We start from the raw sequence: 20,041 nt of genomic DNA, 5'->3' as shown, positions 1-20,041 counted from the left end.
TTATAACCCTGTAAGAAGTCTTGTTCCTCTTGCCACTGAACTTCACTAATTCCCACTATATCTAACTTTAACCTATCCATTTCCCTTTTTAAATTTTCTAACGTACCTGCCATATTAAGGGATCTGACATTCCACATTCCGATCCGTAGAACACCAGTTTTCTTTCTTCTGATAATGACATCCTTTTGAGTAGTCCCCGTCCGGAGATCTGAATGGGGGACTATTTTACCTCCGGAATATTTTACCCAAGAGGACGCCATCATCATTTAATCTTATGTAGTTGAATTTACAGACTTAAGATCTACGTGACTTATTGCATAATCGAAATTTAACAGATTTGTTTTAGTACTCATGTGAATAACTCCACACTTTTCTTTAGTCAGGGTCAACTGCCACTTTTCGCACCATACAGATATCTTATCTAAATTATTTCGCATTTCGTTTTGGTCATCTGATGACATGTACAAGAATTTGCCTTCACTAAATCTGATATTACTGCCTCAAATGATGAGCTCTGGCATGTCCTCTGTTATGTTGGAGTAATCGTTATGGTTTTTCAATGTATTGTGTAATCCTTCTAGGAAAGGGTCCACTTACTTCTTATTTCCTCAACTGTATATTGAAACAATGCTTCGTGAAAATCTGATCACTAATAATGCTTGGATTTTGTAATGTAATGAAAATAGCTTATAATGTTCGCCCATCATCATATGCATAGTACTGGAACAAACTCAACCATGAGAGCTGCTTCAAATAGTTTCCAGTTGCATGTCACAAACAACATCGATCAGAGTCAACAGGATCTTATAATAAATAAAATGGGAAAAAGTTACAGTACTCTGTATTTACAAATAAATACAAACATGTTTACATAAAAGGTATAAAGTATTGTAAGGAACAGTCACCATTTAATATTAAGTGGGGTAATAGTCTTTTCAACAGGATGGAAAGTAGTGTGCAACAGCGACTGACATCTACTGCTTCCTTTTCCACCGAGCCAGGACTCATACAGTGACAGAGCAGCAGTATTTTCATTAGGAAGTTGCCAAGGCAGACTGTGGTAGGCAGCCTCCAAACGCGAGGTCAGGTCTCGTACACTCTGTCCGTCAGCAGGGCGCACCTGGGCTCCGCCGTTCAAACAACCTTTTAAATGGTAAATTAACAGTAATGTTGAAATATTAAAGCAATTTCAAATAAACACTACAAGTGAGTGGAAGGGGAAGAGACATTAAATAGCAGAGGGGTGGGGGTTAATTACATGTTAACATGCATAAAACCCGTTAAAGGCGGAAGGCAGAAATATATCTTTATATGGTCATGAAAGTTCTGGTAGAATGTAAACAAATTGGGAATAAAGGAAACAACTCACCAAATTGTGAAAGCACCGAGTCATCAACAGGTGTGTGTGTGTGTGTGTGTGTGTGTGTGTGTGTGTGTGTGTGTTCCGTTCAGTACTGATCCATGAAATATCTACACATACAGTTATGAGCTTAGACAAAACCACTGGAACTCGACCAGAACCAGGGATATGAACAAATACTGTTTTATTACTAACAAGTAGTAACAAATAAAAATTTCTGTATTTAATATGAAAATAGATACAAATAGCTGATAACTGATTTTTCAGGGGAGGTAACTAGGAAGGAAGAGATGTAAAGATGTAAAGGTGTAAAGGATGTGTCAGAAAGGGAGAAAAGTCACTCAAGCACCGGTATGAAGAGAGACATTTCTGTTAGGGTGGATGGGAAATCAAACAAGGGGGAGGACTGAAGCTGTGGTAAGCTAATAAAAGAATGACACAGAGATGCCAAATGCAGGTGTTAAAACTTTGATACCAGCATTGGCAACACACGCTGCTGTATCGAGGCCTTGTGGATGCTCAGCCAGCAACCCACACCACAGAGGGGTTATGCAGGCACAGAACTCACAGGGGGCAGCTGTTCAGGCCGTGCTCTGTCCAGTCACCAGGTAGCAACCTAAGCAACACCAGAGGTCACTGGTCCTGCAGACCTTTTCTCCTCCGTGGACCACACAACCGAAAATAGTACATGCAGTATCCTGGGAACCGAGCATTATTTAGGTCAACGTCTGGGCTATGCTCCGGCAGTATACTTATTGCCACCTTGCTTCCAGCATGACGGAACCAGACAATGTCTCTCCTAGGCATTGTTACTGCGCCAGCACATGCAGTGCACCCAAAGATTCCTGCCTGAGAGGCTGCCAACCATATTCATATCGCCTCTGCAAATCTCCAACTGCCTCTCCCATTTCCAACTCCATTGTGAAGGGCTTCTGGAAGGTGCCCCTGCCATTCCAGCAGTTTGACAAGAAGATTGAGCCATGGGTGAACAGTGTTGCACACATGGAATGGCACTTCTTAGCCCACAGTTCACAAATAATATCTGGCAGCACGTCTTCGTTCTGGCATACATGGACCCACACATTTACTACCTCCTGCAATAACGTAACCCGGAAGACAAACCCCCACATTCTCCCCTGTGATGAGTTGAGGTCCAGTTTGTAAGAATACTTTCATTCCCAGCTGCACATGGTGGCAGCTCACCGCAAGTTTTTCAGCTGCTATAAACTTAATGAACAGCCTTACCTGAATGGATTACCCACCTCCATGGTTTATCTTGTGACTGTTTCCAGTGTAGTAACCCTCAGTGTAAGCAATCATATGTGGCTTTCTTAGTCTGGGATATGATTCTTGTATATGCAGCTGATGAAGGACTACACATGGATCTCCTTAAATTGAAGAGTCATTCCTTAGGAACAGGTCCCTATTATCGGAGCTTTTGAAGTCTCTAAGATCATCAGCCACCCTGCTGGACCCATTGCAAGTGTTTGTCATGAAACCAGCATGTCAACCTCAGCCCCAGTCATGCCACCCATTGAGGTCAGATTCACATGATGTAGGCAAAGACTCAGTGGCCAGATGCTGCCCTCAACATTTTCCTTCCTGCAGCCTGTGTTTTATTAGTCACCACAGACATAAAACCCATTACTAGTGTGCTAAGTACACCTCTTGCAGGAAATTTGGACAGTAGGCTGAGGTGTGCCAAGCTGCATTCAGAATTAATGCTGACAGTGCACATATGGCTCTCTTGGATGCAGCAGTGGACGACAGGGCGGACCTCTTACCAGACGTGTCCTACATCCCATCTGACCTTCCCCATTCAGAGGAATCTCTATCGCTCACAGCCATCAACAATGTGCCCCTCGAGCTCTAGATGGGCACAGGGTTCTCCACGACCATCATAGATTGGCATCTTATTATCACATGAGGTCTCCTCATCTTCAACATTTGGAGACCTCACTGTATAGCTACAGCAATGACATCACTAAAGTGAATGGCCAATTTACAGTGCACGTTCAGTACCATTTGACTGCCTAACAGCCACGATCTTGGTTGTCAACACTCCTGGAGCCATCAGTCTCTTGGGCCTGGATCTGTTCAGTGTTTTAGACTTAGAAATCCACGAGTCCACCTCCACTGTCAAGTCGCTGGGTGTGCCAACCTCTACCTGATAGAACTCTTTTCCAGTTTTAGTTCTGTGTTCACGCAACCCTCCTCCAGTGTCAAAGATTTCAAGGCACATGTGCCTCTTCTCCCATCAGTGACACTCAAGTACTTCAAAACCAGAAATGTTCCCTTCTCACTCAGAGATAAATTCTGACTGTATCTACAGTGGTTGCAGTATGAAGGTACTGTCACTCCCATTCCCCATGTGTAGGCAAAGAATGAAAGTACAGGAAAACAACTGAAAATTCCCAGCACGCAATGGACTAAACAAACAGATGAAGATTAACTGAACTCTGGAATATATTCTATCTTAAAATAATTGCAACATGCTTCAAAAAAAGTGGCATGGAGATCACCTAACCTACTCTTCGGTGAATTGAAACTGACCATACAGTAGTCTCTTATTCAAGCCACAAAGAAATTATGAATGTTCAAGTCAAAAAGACAGACTCAGACCTTTACTTGACAAGAATGAAATTACACTTCAGACCTTGGAGATTCATTAAAAACAAGACAAGACTGCAGTGCATGTGCAGCATGATTTCTGCAACCCCAGATGGAGACAGTGTCTCTATAAGGTCATCACACCTTGGCCCCCTGGGTCCTCAGTTGTGAAACTTAATTTGAGACTTGTGACCACGCTTGTTCTTGTTGTTGATGTTGATCGGTGAACCATTAAACCACATTTATTTAATGGCTGTGTGTTTCCTTGTGTTCCTAATTGGAACAACTACAGCACAGTAATTAAACCAGAATGTCTTTATTGAAAACTTACAATGAAAATGTTGAGAAAAAGGAATGCAAAATTGTAAGAAAAATTCTAGGCCCAACACTTGTAGATGAACAATAACAACTCAGAAGCAATCAGGAAATCAAACAATACACAAACATCCACAGTGACACTAGAAAATGCACTTTAAGATTCTATGGACACATTAAAAGAGTGAACCCAGACAACTTACAAAACAAATGGTCAATTATTTGATAACAGGAGGAATGCCAAAACGGACATGATGAAATTGGTTGGCAAGATCAAAACTGATCTGAAATTATTACAAATTACTCCAGAAGATGCCCAAAACTGCGAAATCTTCAGGTCCAAAATTAGCAAATGGCAAGCTGACCAAGAGGAAAAACCAGAGAACAATGACATCAGGCAATCTGTATTCAGAAATAATGATTACTTGATTGTGAATAGGTTCAAGCACATAGCATTCACTGCGTTTCACATCATTAAGATGATCAGTTTTGTTTGATTTACAGAAATTAACCCCATTTTTTACAAGATACAGCTGCTTTCACAGGTTGGCCTGCCTCTGATAGGGCAGGATATTCCTGTGAAAAGACTGGCGTATGATGTGCTCAGTTGGTGTTTTGGACAGGCTTTGTACTTGTTTCTTCCACAGGAGTATGATCCATGTAAAACAGGTTGGGAGAAGGTGTGGCATAGATATGGACTAGAGTATTTTGTAAATTGATCTGTGGCAGAATATCATTTTTGGAGGGCTGAGAAGGATTATATGCAGGATGTTCTTCATTTCCAGTCGCAATGATAAGAAGTAAAAGGCCTGGTAAAGGATCCAGATAATTAGATAAAAGTCACCAAAACTTTACTATGTCTACACAACTGGTTTCAGCCTTTTGCTTCTCTACAGCATAATAAATGAGGTCTGTTCAAAAAATTCCCGAACATTCATAATTTAGCACCAATGGTGTGTTAAAGCAAAATGCGGTTGGAATCCCTGTGCACACCAGTGTTTAATGCGTAGCTACCGGACATTTCATTGTTGTATGTCTGTTAGTTATTGTTTAGAGCTGTATTGAGTAGAATGTTGTGTCGCTCAGTTTACGAATTTCAAGATGGCAGAGTTAGAGAGACTACGTATCTGCATTAAATTTTGCACGAAACTCAAGAAAACCTTTACAGAGACACACCAAATGATGTAGGAAGACTACGGCGACGAGTGCTTAAGTCGTACTCAGTGTTATGAATGGTTCACACAGTTTAAAAATGACTGGATAGAAGTTAAAGATGACCCTTGTTCAGGATGCCCTTCAACATCTACAGATGACAAGCATGTCAGGAATCTCAATGAAATTGTGTTTGCCAATCGAAGACTGGTTGTCCGAAACATTGGAGAAGAATGTAACATTTCAGTTGAATCATGCCATGAAATCCTGACACAACATTTAGGAATGCATTGTGTTGCTGCAAAGTTTGTCTCACGGCTCATGAGTCAAGACCAGAAAGACCTTCACCTTGCAATCTGTGAAGAGCTTTTGGATTGCGTAGATGAGAACAAAATGTTCCTTAAGAGAATCATAACTGATGATGAGACGTGGGTATATGGTTATGATGTTGAGACCAAGTTTCAGTCTTTATAATGGGTCAGGAAAGGTTCTCCAAGACCAAAAATGCTCCTCAGATCACATAAAATGTCAAAGCCATGCTGATAGTTTTCTTTTACTTTGAAGGATCAGTTCACCATGAATTCGTACCTCAGGGACAAACTGTTAATCAATGTTACTGTCGGGACATGTTGCAACACCTGCGGGAAAATGTGAGACGGAAATGACATGAAGTGTGCTGAGACAATACATGGTTCTTGCATCACGGTAACGCACCCACACATTCATCCCTGTTGGTGTATGACTATTACACAAAAAACGAAATCACTGTGTTGCCTCATCCTCCATACTCTCCAGATCCGGCCTCTGCGGACTTTTTGTTACTTCCAAAGATGAAAACCCCTTTGACAGGATGAAGATTCCCAACGATAGAAAGACAAATGAAAATGGCGCTTCATGTGATCTAGCAAGAGGCATACCAAGACTGTTTCCAGAAGTGGAAATGGCAATGGAAGCAGTGTATCAATTGTGGAAGAGAGTATTTCGAAGGAGACCATGCACAATAAGTAAATGGTAAGCACAAAAAAATTCTGTGGTCAAAGTTGCGGAACTTCTTGAACAGACCTCGTACACTTGATAATGGTCTAGAGCTTGAAGTCCAAAACCAGCTGTGTGGAATTAATGAAGTTCTAATTAAGTAACTGGAGCAGGTATTTGTGAATTGAATGATAGTTGTGGAATCAGCATCATCCAAACTTGGAGAAACTAATAATATGGTTAACTTGTGCCAGTCGCAAGTGGTACTGAATTATAAGGAAGAGGAGGATGTTCCCTTTACAGTTGGTTCATGGGGGTGGTCTGTGGGTTAGAGGCATGAGTGGATATGGCAATGTAAATTTGTTTTCAGAGTAGGATTGGGGGTAATAACTATCTGTGAAGGCCATGTCATTTGCCCTCTCCCCTTTCTTCTCCATCACTTCATACCCACTCTACACTCACATCCTTCTCCCCAATCCCCATTACCCAAGCCACTCCCTATACACAACCTTCCTGCCTAAGGCCAGAACGGGCCCAGTGGTGTCGCATTCCTATCATATGCACCTGCTGCCTCTCCCTCCCAGAAGTCAGCCGTCCTTCTCAAACCTTACCTCACCTTACCCTCCTCCTTTCTTAACCTTGCCCTCTCCATCCGATGAGCTGCAGTGCCTGCACAATGTAGCCACCTGGGACAATGTCATTGTGCAGGTCTATGCATGTGTATTCTGTTACCTCTGAAGAAGGATTCATCTGAAAATTCAGCAACATTCTCTGTCTCACACTGAAGACTCAGCACCTCAGCGCTATGCAGCTACCTTCACTCCTTCAATTATTTATTTTTAATTAATTTTTGAATTTCCTAAGATTTTTCAGTTTCACGTCTTATATCTATTCTTATACTCCAGGTTGTCGCAGGAAGATTTCTTTCAAAAGCTAGTAAAGTTTTCATTCTCTTTTTTGTTGATGACTAAATGCTTCTGCTATTTGGTGAGTGGTCTAACTATATTTAGTTTCAAAATGATACAAAAAAATATTACACCACTAGAAAGTGCAAATTATTCCAGCTAAGATGGTATTCAAATGTTATAGTTTTGCCCTGATTTAATAGTGGCCTCCCTCCTCCAACCACAAAGTTGAGATATCTTTGTGATCAGTCAAAGACTCAAAGCATACTTATTAAAGGTTTTCAACAAAGAATACTATATTTGACCTCACTAAATAATAAATCATTCCTAAATAAGAAAAATTATCTCACTAATATGGTCCACAAGTTTACAAAGGCCTTTAATTGTGGGGATCATAAAATTGTAGTCAGTAAATAAAAATGTTATGGCATTAATGGCTCCCTCTTGCATGTACGGAGTTCTCCTTTCATAATGGAAAGCGTAGTGTCATTCTGACAAATTGCATTACAGCAGTAAAACTACACACATAATTGGAAAATATAAAATTTATGAATTCACAAGTTTTTGTGTTGGGACCACTCCTGCCCGTAACTGGAAATGATGTTAAGGATTCTTCAGTAACTGTAATGTTTGCCGATGGCATAAGTGTATTAACCCAAACACAACAATACCATACCAGAAATGGTCAAATAGGTCTACAATGAGTGCTTAGCAAATAGTTTAATCTTAACCTCACAGAAACTCAATACACAATTTCCAATAAGTTAAACAAACTTACTGATGCCAAACCAACCACATAGAATTCCAAACCCTCACCTGGTTCAGATTCAGTGATAACATCTTTGTGATCTGGAACAAAGGTGAGAATGCCCTACGCACATTGCTCCAGAACCTCAACACTTTCTCCCACATTTGCTTCACCTGGTCCTCCTCAACCCAATAAGCCTACTTGCACTTCAAGGATGGTTACTTCAGTACCTCCATCCACATCAACTACTACCAACACCTCCACCTCGACAGCTGCCACTCATCCCATCCCAAAAAGTGCCTTCCATACAGCCTAGCCACCCATGGTTGTCACATTTGCTGTGAGAAGCAGTCCCTCTCCTTGCATGGCAAGAGGCTCATTGAGCCCATCACAGAGTGAAACTAACATCCCAACTTTGTTTGGAAACATATCTCCTGTGCCTTGTCTCTCCAGTCTCCCCCAACACTTCCCAATGTCCAGCCACAAAGGAGCACTCTTCTAGTGACTCAGTACCATCCAACATGGGAGCAACTGCATCACATTCTGTGCCTTTTTCTGTCTACCTCTCATTCTGCCCTGAAATGAGGAATATCCTCCACACCATTTCCGCAGTGGTATTCCATCACACACCAATTTTGCCCAATATCCTTAGCCATCCCACTTCACCTCTGCTCCCAACCCCTTGCCTCAAGGCTCTTATCTCTGCAATGGAATCAGATGCCTCCCAGTAGCACCTACTCCAGTCCTGTGATAGGCTTCACCTACCCCATCAAAGGCAGGGCTATCTGTGAAAGCAGCCATGTGATCTACAATTTAAGCTGCAACCACAATGCCACTTCCTGCATAGGCATGGCAACTAATAAACTGATTGTCTGCTTGAATGATCACTGCCAAATTGTGGTCAAGGGACAGCAGGACCACCAGTTGCTGAAAGTGCTGCCCAACATGATGTGCTTCATTTTAATAACTGTGCTTCACAGCCTGCACCACCTAGATTATTCCTACCAACAACACGTTTTCTGAACTGGGCAGGAAGGAACTCTCCCTGCAACATACCCTGCGTTCCCACAACCACCCTGGCCTCAAACCTTCGCTAGTCCCTGTCTTACAACCACCTATCCCCCTTCCCTGTTCCCACTCCCACACTACACACGCTTTCTGTCCCACTCACACTCCTACTAGTCTTATTTATCTCCTTTCCCATCACAACCTCCCGACACTGCACCTAGCAGCCCCATTTTGTCCCCACCACATCCCTAAACGCCCCCACAGACAGCACATCATCTTCCCCCACCACTACCCTGCTGTCTCTCCCCCTCCCCACCTGGTGCCGTCTCCTTATCCCCAACACGCATCTTAACACACCGCTGCTCAAGTCAGACCCAGTCAGCCTCCATCACTCAGAGACAGTGGCCGTATCTGTTTGAGTTGTGCTTGTATGAATATGTGTGTTTTCTATTTCGGAAGGTGGACTTTGTCCGGAAGCTTAATATTTTAGCAGTATTACTCATTGTGCCTGTCTACAACCCAATGCCTCCTCTATGTAGTGAGTAGAAATCAATCCATTCTGTATTGTTGTTATTTCATCCAGGACATTTCATTGTTTAGTTTTGCTTATAGCAAAAACAGACACTGTTTGGCATACATTAAATGGGTCACTGTGTGTAATATTCATTGGTGTGTAGTCAGATCACAAGCTAAATCCAATCAGCATATTGATAATCTAATCAAAAATTCAGTCTCTCATATTGTTCACAAACAATTACCTCTCACTGAGCTGACTTATAAGTGGAATCACATACTTCCACTTCCCATTCTTGAAAGATCTAAACTTGTATGTAATGCATGTAAAGTCAAAAAAGTATTTATTCAGCAAGGGAAAATGATTAAAATTTTGTGGGAAGTAGAGAATAATTCACATCACGAGGGCTTCCACACGGGTAGTTACACTCTTTTACACATACATTTACTCCATGAGTTTATCTGTAGTTAATACTAAAACCAAGTTTCAGATGAACTATGATTTACACAGCCACTATAAAAGACTCAAAAATATAGTGTCCATATAGACTGTGACATAACGTAGATAAATCCCAGGTATTACCTTGTTGCCTTAATTGAGAACATTGATTCCCCTAGCTACAGAAATGTGTGCAGTCACATTGAAATTAAAAACGTGGAGTCACGATAACCATTCACCATATGAAGGAGGTATTGGTGAATAGACACAAACTAGAACGGGAACATTTCAGTTCACCAACCTGCATTCTCCATTATATAACAGGTGCACACAACCCACTCACCTGACCCTTCCCACTCTGTCCACCTTCCAACCACCCACAACTACAGTGTTCCAGGACAATGACGCTGAGAGTATATACCATACTTACTCAAATCTAAGCTGCACTCGAATCTAAGCCGCACCTGAAAAATGAGACTCGAAATCAAGGAAAAAAATTTTCCCAAATCTAAGCCGCACCTGAAATTTGAGACTCGAAATTCAAGGGGAGAGAAAAGTTTTAGTCCGCACCTCCAAATCAAAACAAAGTTGGTCCATTGTAACATGAGACACAATTTAGGTCAAATGGATGAAGATACAGGTACAGTAGTTTGGTTCGTGTCATAAGCTTAACAGTTAAACTTTACCAAGTAGCCATTGCTATGCGACAGGCACTCCGTCCATATTTATACGGGTACCCTTCCTTTCTCACGTTCTTCGTCTGGTTTGAATCGATTGCTTATTTTGCTTTGATCTGATAAATACCATTCTCTTTGTTATAGGTGCTTACGTCACTCTAAGCTGAAAATGCATTATTGTACTGTGTCATGCATTCTGATAATGAGTGTTTACGGACTGTTGCTGCTCGTGGCATGGCTTGCTTTTGTGCGCGCTACAGCGGCTTACAGTAAAAAAAAAAAAAAAGAGAGGAATTGTCTCATAAGCGAAACAATGGCAAGAGACTGCTATTTGTTGTTACTTACACTGCTGCTTTCTTTGATAATGATCAACAACAACCAAATAATAGACTGCATCTGATAGAAGATGTTCAGAACGAGAGTTTAGCGAAAATTTTTCTCTGTTTGAAAATCTTTGCAGATGCCTCTTTAGTACATTACATTCTGCACAGAAATTAGAGTCATCTTAGATTTAAAAATCTAGTCAGTTGCCGTGCTTCATTTCTGACTGTATCACTATTCAGCATAAGAATAATATGAACATAAACATGACATGATATATATATTCTTCTGCGTTTGCTGTTGTCTCACTCTAGTTTCGTAGTTTATTAGGCATACAGGATTTAAATGAGACAGCAGCAAACACAAAAGAATACATGGCATAATGTTTACATTCTTCTACCTTTTCTTTTAATTTATTTACTGACGCAGAGGTTTTGGCACCAGTATTTATCTTTGTGGCTGCAAGGCATGCCTGTGTAGCGCTACAAATATTCAAAGGTAGAAGTTAGTTATGGTGGCACCTAGCAACATTTTTCAGAACTTCCGCTTACTTTGCACTCGATTCTGTGCCGCAGGTGGTTTTTTGGATTACAAAAACCGGAAAAAAAAGTGCGGCTTAGATTCGAGTAGATACGGTATACACTATCTGATCAAGAGTATCCAGACACCCCTATGTAATGTGGAATTGACCACTAGATGTAACAGGAGGTTGAACCACCAGTATAAAAGGAGGTGGGAAGTATTGTGTTGCCAGTAGAGAAGCAGTAACAGAAGAACAGGTCTTTCAGGAGAGCTCGGTGACTTTATATGTGGACGAGTCACCAGGTGTCACCTGAGTAACAAATTCGTAAGGGACATTTCAACCCTTTTAAAATTGTCCACATCGACTGTTGGTGACGTGACTGTGAAGTGAAAACGCAAAGGAACAACCCCAGCTAAACTGTGACCAGGCAGACCTCATGAACTGATTGATAGGGGCCATTGAGAAGTGTGGAGGAGTCACATGAAGTCAGTGGAAGAAATCACTCCTGGGTTCCAAAGTTCTACCAGCAGTCCAGCTAGCACAATGACTATACATACAGAGTTAAAAAGAATGGGGTACACCATTTGAACAGCTCCTCATTAGCCACACAATTCTGTAGTCAATGCTAAGTGATGCTAAAGATGGTGTAAAGAGTGACAGCACTGGACAGTGGATGACTGGAAATGAATGACGTGGAGTGATGAATCATGCTACACCCTGTGGCGATCTAATAAAAGGGCTTGGATTTGGCAAATGCCTGGAGATGATTACCTGTCATCATGTGTAATGCTAAATGTGAAGAACTGAGGAGGTCATGTAACGGTATGATGATGTTTTTCATGTTTAGAGTGTGCTCTCCTTATTTAAGAAAATGCTAAATATGGAAGGATGTGAGTGCATTTTACAGCACTGTGTAGTGCATACAGTAGAGGAACAGTTTGGAGATTATGATTAATTGTATCAGTATGACAGTGCACCCCGCTATAAAGGAACATCTGTGAGACAATGGTTTGTGGACAATAATATTCCTGAAACGGATTGGCCTGCATACAGACCCACCTGAACTGAATGGAACACCTTTGGCATGAGTTAAGTCAACTTCGCTGTAGATCCCAGTATCCGACATAAATACATTCTTTGATTTTGGTTCTTGATGAAGAATGGCCTGCTATTCCTCCACATTCAGATATCCCATTGAGAGTGACCCAAGCAGAGTTCAAAAAGTCTTATATGTGTAGGGTGGACAGATCCTATATTAATGTTCACTAACAGGCCTCCAGATACTTTTGATCAATAGTGTATACATGTGTACTCTGAAGTAGAAAGCTAATTTTACATTGAGGTACTATGTTACAATTCTTGTATTGTGCCTATCCTCTACTCAGTGTCCTCCAAGTGGTTATCTTTACTCATTCCTTTGTCAGTCTACCATACTCTACTTTTTAATATCAACACTGAAGTTCAATAAAATGTAAATGGCACAAACTGCACATGACGAAATGAAGAGCTGGGAATAGGAGCATACTAAAACAACATACGTGCACAAGTATTCACAGTTCAGACACGATACTTTGTGCAAAAGTGTAATTATATCTACCTGATGGACAAGCCATTACTTCCACATAATGGTAATGTGACTTCCCTCGCTTCATTTTCTGGACTAAGTTCTGAATGTTGCGAAAACCATTAGTAATAGCAAAACGCAGAACCACTTTACTGTCCTTTTCTAAGGTAACCTCCTGAAAATCTGGATTTCTGAAAAAGAAAGTTAATTTAATATTAAAAACAGTGAATTTGGCAGAGATGACAAAGAAATTGAAAAAATAACTGAGAGGTTTGCAGAACAGTCTTCAAGTTTCAGCTTATTTTTAATACATTTAACATATACTGTCATTCTATATCTGGTATACAACAGGACGAATTAAAATTATAATTTTCCAAGTTGTGAACAATAAGCACTAATTACCACATTCATACATGCCCCATAGATCGCATATAACAGAGAACAACCCTCAGGTATGAGGAATGTTTCAAAATGTAGATAACCAAAGAGATACAACTAATGTAAACTGTTTTTGCAGTATACGTGAATACCTATCATTAAAGGCATGTGACTTTTATGAAAGACCAATCGCACATTGTACCCTACAGTAAACAAGGCAGCAAATTACTGTCACGCAAAAGTCAGCGAAAAAAAAAAAAAAAAACCACTACTAAAAAAAACTTGGTATTCCTACTAATAACTTGTCCCAATATCTAACAATCGTGTTACATACAGGCTGAGAGTAGGATCACAGAACACTGCATTTCTTTGTATATCACTAAGGGTACCACATCTACATATATGTGATTACTCTGCTATTCACAATTAAGTGCCTGGCAGAGGGTTCAATGAACCACCTTCAAGCTATCTCTCTACCATTCCACTCTCGAATGGCGCGTGGGAAAAACAAGCACTTAAATTTTTCTGCACGAGTCCTGATTTCTCTTATTTTACCATGATGATCATTTCTTCCTATGTAGGTGGGTGCCAACAGAATGTTTTCGCAATCAGAGGAGAAAACTGGTGATTGAAATTTCATGAGAAGATCCCGTCGCAACGAAAAATGCCTTTGTTTTAATGATTGCCACTCTAATTCACATCTCATGTTTATGACACTATCTCCCCTATTTAACGATAATGCAAAACGAGCTGCCCCTCCTTGAACTTTTTCGATGTCATCCGTCAGTCCCACCTAATGTGGATCCCACACTGCACAGCAATACTCCAGAATAGGGCGGACAAGCATTGCGTAAGAGGTCTCTTTAGTAGACCCATTGCAGCTTCGAAGTCTTCTGCCAATGAATCACAGCCTTTGGTTTGCTCTACCCACAACATTATCTATGTGATCATTCCAATTTAGGTTATTTGTTATTGTAATCTCTAAGTATTTAGTTGAATTTACAGCCTTAAGATTTGTGTGACTTATCGCGTAATTGAAATTTAATGATTTCTTTTAGTACTCATGTGAATAACTTGAATAACTTCACACCCTTCTTCATTCAGGGTCAACTCTCACTTTTCGCACCTTACAGATATCTTATCTAAATAATTTTGCAATTTGTTTTGGTCATCTGATTACTTTACAAGACAGTAAATGACAGCATCATCTGCAAATAATCTAAGAGGGCTACTCAGATTGTCTCGTATGCCATTAATATAGATCAAGAACAATAGAGTGCTATAGAAGAATGCTGAAGATTAGATGGGTTGATCACATAACAAATGAGGAGGTATAGAATAGAATTGGGGAGAAGAGGAGTTTGTGGCACAACTTGACAAGAAGAAGGGACCGGTTGGTAGGACATGTTGTGAGGCATCAAGGGATCACAAATTTAGCATTGGAGGGCAGCGTGGAGGGTAAAAATCGTAGAGGGAGACCAAGAGATGAATAAACTAAGCAGATTCAGAAGGATGTAGGTTGTAGTAAGTACTGGGAGATGAAGAAGCTTGCACAGGATCGAATAGCATGGAGAGCTGCATCAAACCAGTCTCAGGACTGAAGACAACAACAACAACAACAACAACAACAACAATAGAGGGCCTATAACAGGTCCTTGGGGAACGCTGGATATTACTTCTGTTTTACTCGATGACTTTCTGTCTACTAAGAACTGTGACCTTTCAGACAAGAAATCATGAATCCAGTCATACAACTGAGGTGATATTCCATAGGCATGCAGTTTGGTTAGAAGATGCTTGTGAGGAACGGTGTCAAAAACCTTCTGGAAATGTAAAAATATGGAATCAATTTGACATCTCCTGTCAATAGTACTCGTTACTTCATGGGTATAAAGAGCTATTTGTGTTTCGCAAGAATGATATTTTCTGAATCTGTGCTGACTATGTGTCAAACCATTTTCTTTGAGGTACCTTATAATGTTTGAATACAGTATATGTTCTAAAACCTTACTGCAAATCAACATTAGTGATAAGGGCCTGTAATTCAACGGATTACTCCTACTTCCCTTTTTGGGTACTGGTGTGACTTGAGCAATTTTCCAGTCTTTAGGTAGAGATCTTTCTGTGAGCGAGCAGTTGTATATAATTGCTAATTATGGAGTTATTGTATCAGCATACTCTAAGAGGAACTTGACTGGTATACAATCTGGACTGGAGGCCTTGCCTTTATTAAGTGATTTAGGCTGCTTTGCTACACCGAGGATATATACTTCTATGTTTCTCATCTTGACAGTTGTTCTTGATTGGAATTCAGGAATATTTACTTTGTTTTTTTTTTGGTGAAGGAGTTTCAGAAAACTGTGTTTCATAACTCTGCTTTAGTGGCACTGTCATCAGTGACTTCACCATTATTATCGCACAGCGAAGGTACTGACTGCGTCTTGCCACTGGTGTGCTTTATACATGACCAGAATCTCTTTGAGTTTTTTGCCAGATTCCGAGACAGAGTTTTATTGTGGAAATTATTAAAAGCATCTCGCATAGAAGCAAGTGCTATATTTCAAACTTCTGCAAACCTGACATGTTGGCTGCCCTACATGACAGGCATGTTGTGCTAGTAGTACTGGCATGCCTTTCGATGGCTACATGTGTCGATGGGCATGGCTGGGCAGAGAGAGGGGGGAAGGAGATGGATAGTGATAGAATGGAGGAGGGGGCAGTGGACAGAGAAAGGAGGACAGGAGGAGACATACAGAGAGGGGGAGGAGGAGATGGATGAAGTGAGGGGATGGAGGAGATGAAGAGACAGAGAGAATGGGGAGAAGGAGATGAACAGAGGTGGGAGGACGAGTTGGACAGAGAGAGTGTGGAAATTGTAGAGTATCTGAGTAGTCAACATCAGTAAAATTCAGTGTTGGCGATGAAGATGTGGAGCACAAATGGAAAAAAAGTCAAATGCATCATTCACTATGCCTTGCATATGTATGTTCCAAGCAAGGTCTTCAGGGATGGGAAAGACTAACAGTGAGTTAATAGCCATGTAAGAAAACTGCTACATAAATGAAGAGTGCTTCATCATAGATTCAAGAGAAGTCAAAACCTAGCTGAGAAACAAAAGCTGAACAAAGCGAAAATGAGCATAAGAAGAGCAATAAAAGAAACATCCACTGACTTTGAAAGTCAAATTTTGTGAACTGATCTGACTAAAAACCGTATGAGGTTTTGGTCTTATGTAAAATCAGTAAGCTCTTCAAACTCATCTACTCGGTCGCTCAGTGACCATAATGGCACCAAAATGGAAAATGAGAGAGAAGGCCAAAATACTGAATTGGGTTTTCTGAAATTGTTTCACCATGGAATATCGTAACATGGTCTCTCCTTTCAATCAATGTATGAACTTCGAAATGACAGATATCGAGATAAATAATCGCAGAATGGAAAAACAAATACAACAGCTTTATAGTGGAAAGGCTTCGATACCAGGTCAGATATGTATAAGATTCTACACAGATTGTGTGAAAGAACTTGCTCCCCTTCCAACAGCATTTCTCGTAGGTCACTGGAGCAACTGAGAACACCTAGTGACTGGAAAAAAGTGCAGGTCATCCCCATATTCAAGAAGCGTCGAGGAACAGACGTACATAATTATAGGCCTATATCATTAACATCAATCTGTTGTAGAATTATGGAACATGTGTTATGCTAATATATAATTACATTTTTAGAGCACGAAAATCTCCTCTATAAAAACCAACACGAATTTTGATATCTTGTAAGACTCAGCTTGCTTTGTTCCTCCAAGAGATCCATAGCACTAAAGACATTGCTGCTCAGGTTGATGCCTTGGTTCTCGACTTTGGGAAGGCATTAGAGACTGTCCCATACAGCCACTTCGTGAAAAAATCACAAGGTTACTCGAGTATCGGGCCAGATTTGTGGACTGTATTCAAGATTTCCTCCTAGACACAACTCAATGCATTGCTCTTAATGGAACAAAATGAGAGATATAAAGGTAAGTTTGGGGATGTCCCAGAAAAATGTGATAGGACTGTTGCTGTTTACAAGGTTTATAAATGATCTGGTAGAATGCGTTGGAAGTTCTTTATGGCTGTTCACAGGTAATGTGGTTGTCTGTGAGACGACAGCAAAGTCAGAGGGCAGTAATGATTTGCAGAAGACACTACAAAGAATTGATGAAAGGTGTAGGCACTGGCAGTTGACATATTGCTCATACACAGCAGAACAACTACACTATTAATGATAATTTGCTGAAAACAACAACCGTAAATATCTAGGGGTATCTATTCGGAGTGACCTTAAGAGGAATAACCACATAAAGCAAATACTAGGAAAGCAGCCACAAGACAGATTCAGAGGCAGAATCTTAAGGAAATGTAATTCATCCATTAAAGAAGTGGCCCACAAGGCACTTGTTCGATTGATTCTTGAGTATTGTTCATCAATATGGAAACCTTAACATGTACGACTGATGGAAGGGATACAGAAGATCCAAAAAGGGCGGCACATTTAGTTGGTGTGAGAGCATTACAGAAATGCTCAACGAATTCCAGTGGCAGATACTACAAGACAGGTGTTGCGCATCATGAAAAGGTTTACTATCAAGGTTTTCATTTGTATAGGAACACTTGAAAATGGATTTAAGATTTCAGCTTTTGCTTTGCTACCCTCAATTTCAGTCCCTGTCTCATTCGTTAGGAACTGGACACTAACTTCGGTGCATACAACCAAAATTTCTTTGGGTTCTGCGAAAGATCACTTGACAATATTCTGCTATGGCAGTCATTGAAGGCATCACGCATTGCTCTCTTGAGAGCCAAACACATTTCATTCAACATCTCTCTAGCTGTAGACCTACACAATGTTTTACACTTATTATGCAGTAATCATTATTTCTTTAGAAGTTTCTTAACAGTGACTGTATAATGTAGAGGCTCCCTCCAATTATGAACTGTTCTACTGGGTACATATTTAGCTAGTGCATGGTCAACTATTCTTTTAAACTTGAACCTGACTTCCTCTACTTGCTCCAGCCCTGTACTGTAAGTTTTGAGTTCTTCATTCAGATATGAAACTACTGATTTTTTTATCTATTTACTAAACATATGTATAGTCTGTCTGTAAACTCAAGAGCGAGCAGCGCTTTTGGTGGGGGAAGTGGCCTTTCCCGGAAGAACCCTGCCTCTGGCCTACAGGGCTACCCAAAATCAGTTGCCCATTACCTGTCCAGCGGCGTAGTTCGGCGTGCAGTGATATACGTCGTTTCTGTTTGTGGGATCTTAGTTGCCAATCTCAGTCAGTTAACTTTGTGCACTCACTGATATACTTCAGTATCCGGAAGTGATGTATAATCGCTCTGAATTACAAGAAAATGTGCAGAATACGAACAAGAGGAGATATTTGCAGAGAACGAGCGTTCGATCGTCTCTAACGTTATTACAGCGTGTGTTAAGGAGGCTACACAAAAGAAACTGTTGGCTAATATTATCAGTCCCCAATTGTTTATGCAAACGTCAGCCTCGCCACAATAGGACGCATAAGGAAGGAACGCCAAAATAAGGCTCATGGTTTACTGGAATAGTCGCAAAAGAAAACTAATAATTTAGGGAGGAAACCCATCGTTATAGACAGTTGCACAAAATTGGTCATTCGACAAACGATGGAGGACTTTTACATAAACCAAAAACTAGTGCCCACATTGCGGAAATTACTTACTGGCGTGAAACAAATATACAGTTTCCTTGCAGAAAGATGTTTTACACAAGACATTGCGTGAAATGGGATTTACCTGGAAACACTTTTCAGACATGTTTACGAAAACAGCGACAAAAAAAGCAGTGCAAATCGAACTAATACAACACACGAAATTATAAATGTCTGGTTACTTTTTAAACATTCTTCGTGTTGCAAGAATTGTTAAGTTTCAATGCAGCCCTTCAAAGAAAACTTCTACCTTTTAGTAGAAACACAAAGTAAGGAAAAGCCTTAAATTCTACAGACTGATTGCACTATATCTGGTTCGTCTTATGAATAGAGGAACATACATTCATATGAATAGGCATTTGGTTCTATGTTTGTAGTAGAATCCTGACTTCCGTTCTTATGTTAATATTATTTACTCTAAAAAGTTTTGTTTCGAAGAAGCTATCGTCTTTTGTTTTCCTTATACTCTTAACGCATTTGTCTAAAAATAAACGCAGCCGGGACGTATCTGTACACGACATCGCCACAGATTTAAAGCGCGCGCCGCGGCAGGGACTGTACTACGTTGTGAAACAGCCTGTAGAAGTGCCCTGTGACGTAGCAGGGTAGGCAGAGTGGGGACTCGTGCGCTCGCTCTTCAGTTTACCGACAGACTATATCTTTCTGCTTGTTTTAGTTGTCCTTTGCACTATGGTAATCACTGTCACCATGACTGCATCATGGTCATTGATACCAGTTTCAATTTGGACATCATCAAAGAGTTCAGGTATATTTGTTGCCATTAGAATCAAGATATTTCCATCATGAATGGTTCCTAACTGTCTGTTCTATG

The 20,041-nt window shown here is 40.6% G+C and overlaps 1 protein-coding gene across 1 annotated transcript in view; it reads right to left on the bottom strand.

The window, feature by feature from the left end:
* Window positions 1-824: 824 nt before the first annotated feature.
* LOC126418252 (probable cytosolic Fe-S cluster assembly factor CPIJ010948) overlaps window positions 825-20,041 on the bottom strand; it is a 62,680-nt gene continuing 43,463 nt past the window's right edge. Inside the window, exons 8-9 of the mRNA XM_050085178.1 lie at window positions 13,144-13,301; window positions 825-1,143 (exon numbers count right to left, since the gene is read on the bottom strand). Coding sequence (XP_049941135.1) covers window positions 902-1,143; window positions 13,144-13,301 — 400 coding nt within the window. The 3' untranslated portion in view covers window positions 825-901. The remainder of the gene's footprint in view (window positions 1,144-13,143; window positions 13,302-20,041) is intronic.

The sequence above is a fragment of the Schistocerca serialis genome, chromosome 1 (assembly GCF_023864345.2).
Source record: "Schistocerca serialis cubense isolate TAMUIC-IGC-003099 chromosome 1, iqSchSeri2.2, whole genome shotgun sequence".
NCBI classification, from domain to species: domain Eukaryota; kingdom Metazoa; phylum Arthropoda; class Insecta; order Orthoptera; family Acrididae; genus Schistocerca; species Schistocerca serialis.
This window is presented reverse-complemented; position numbering and strand designations above follow the sequence as displayed.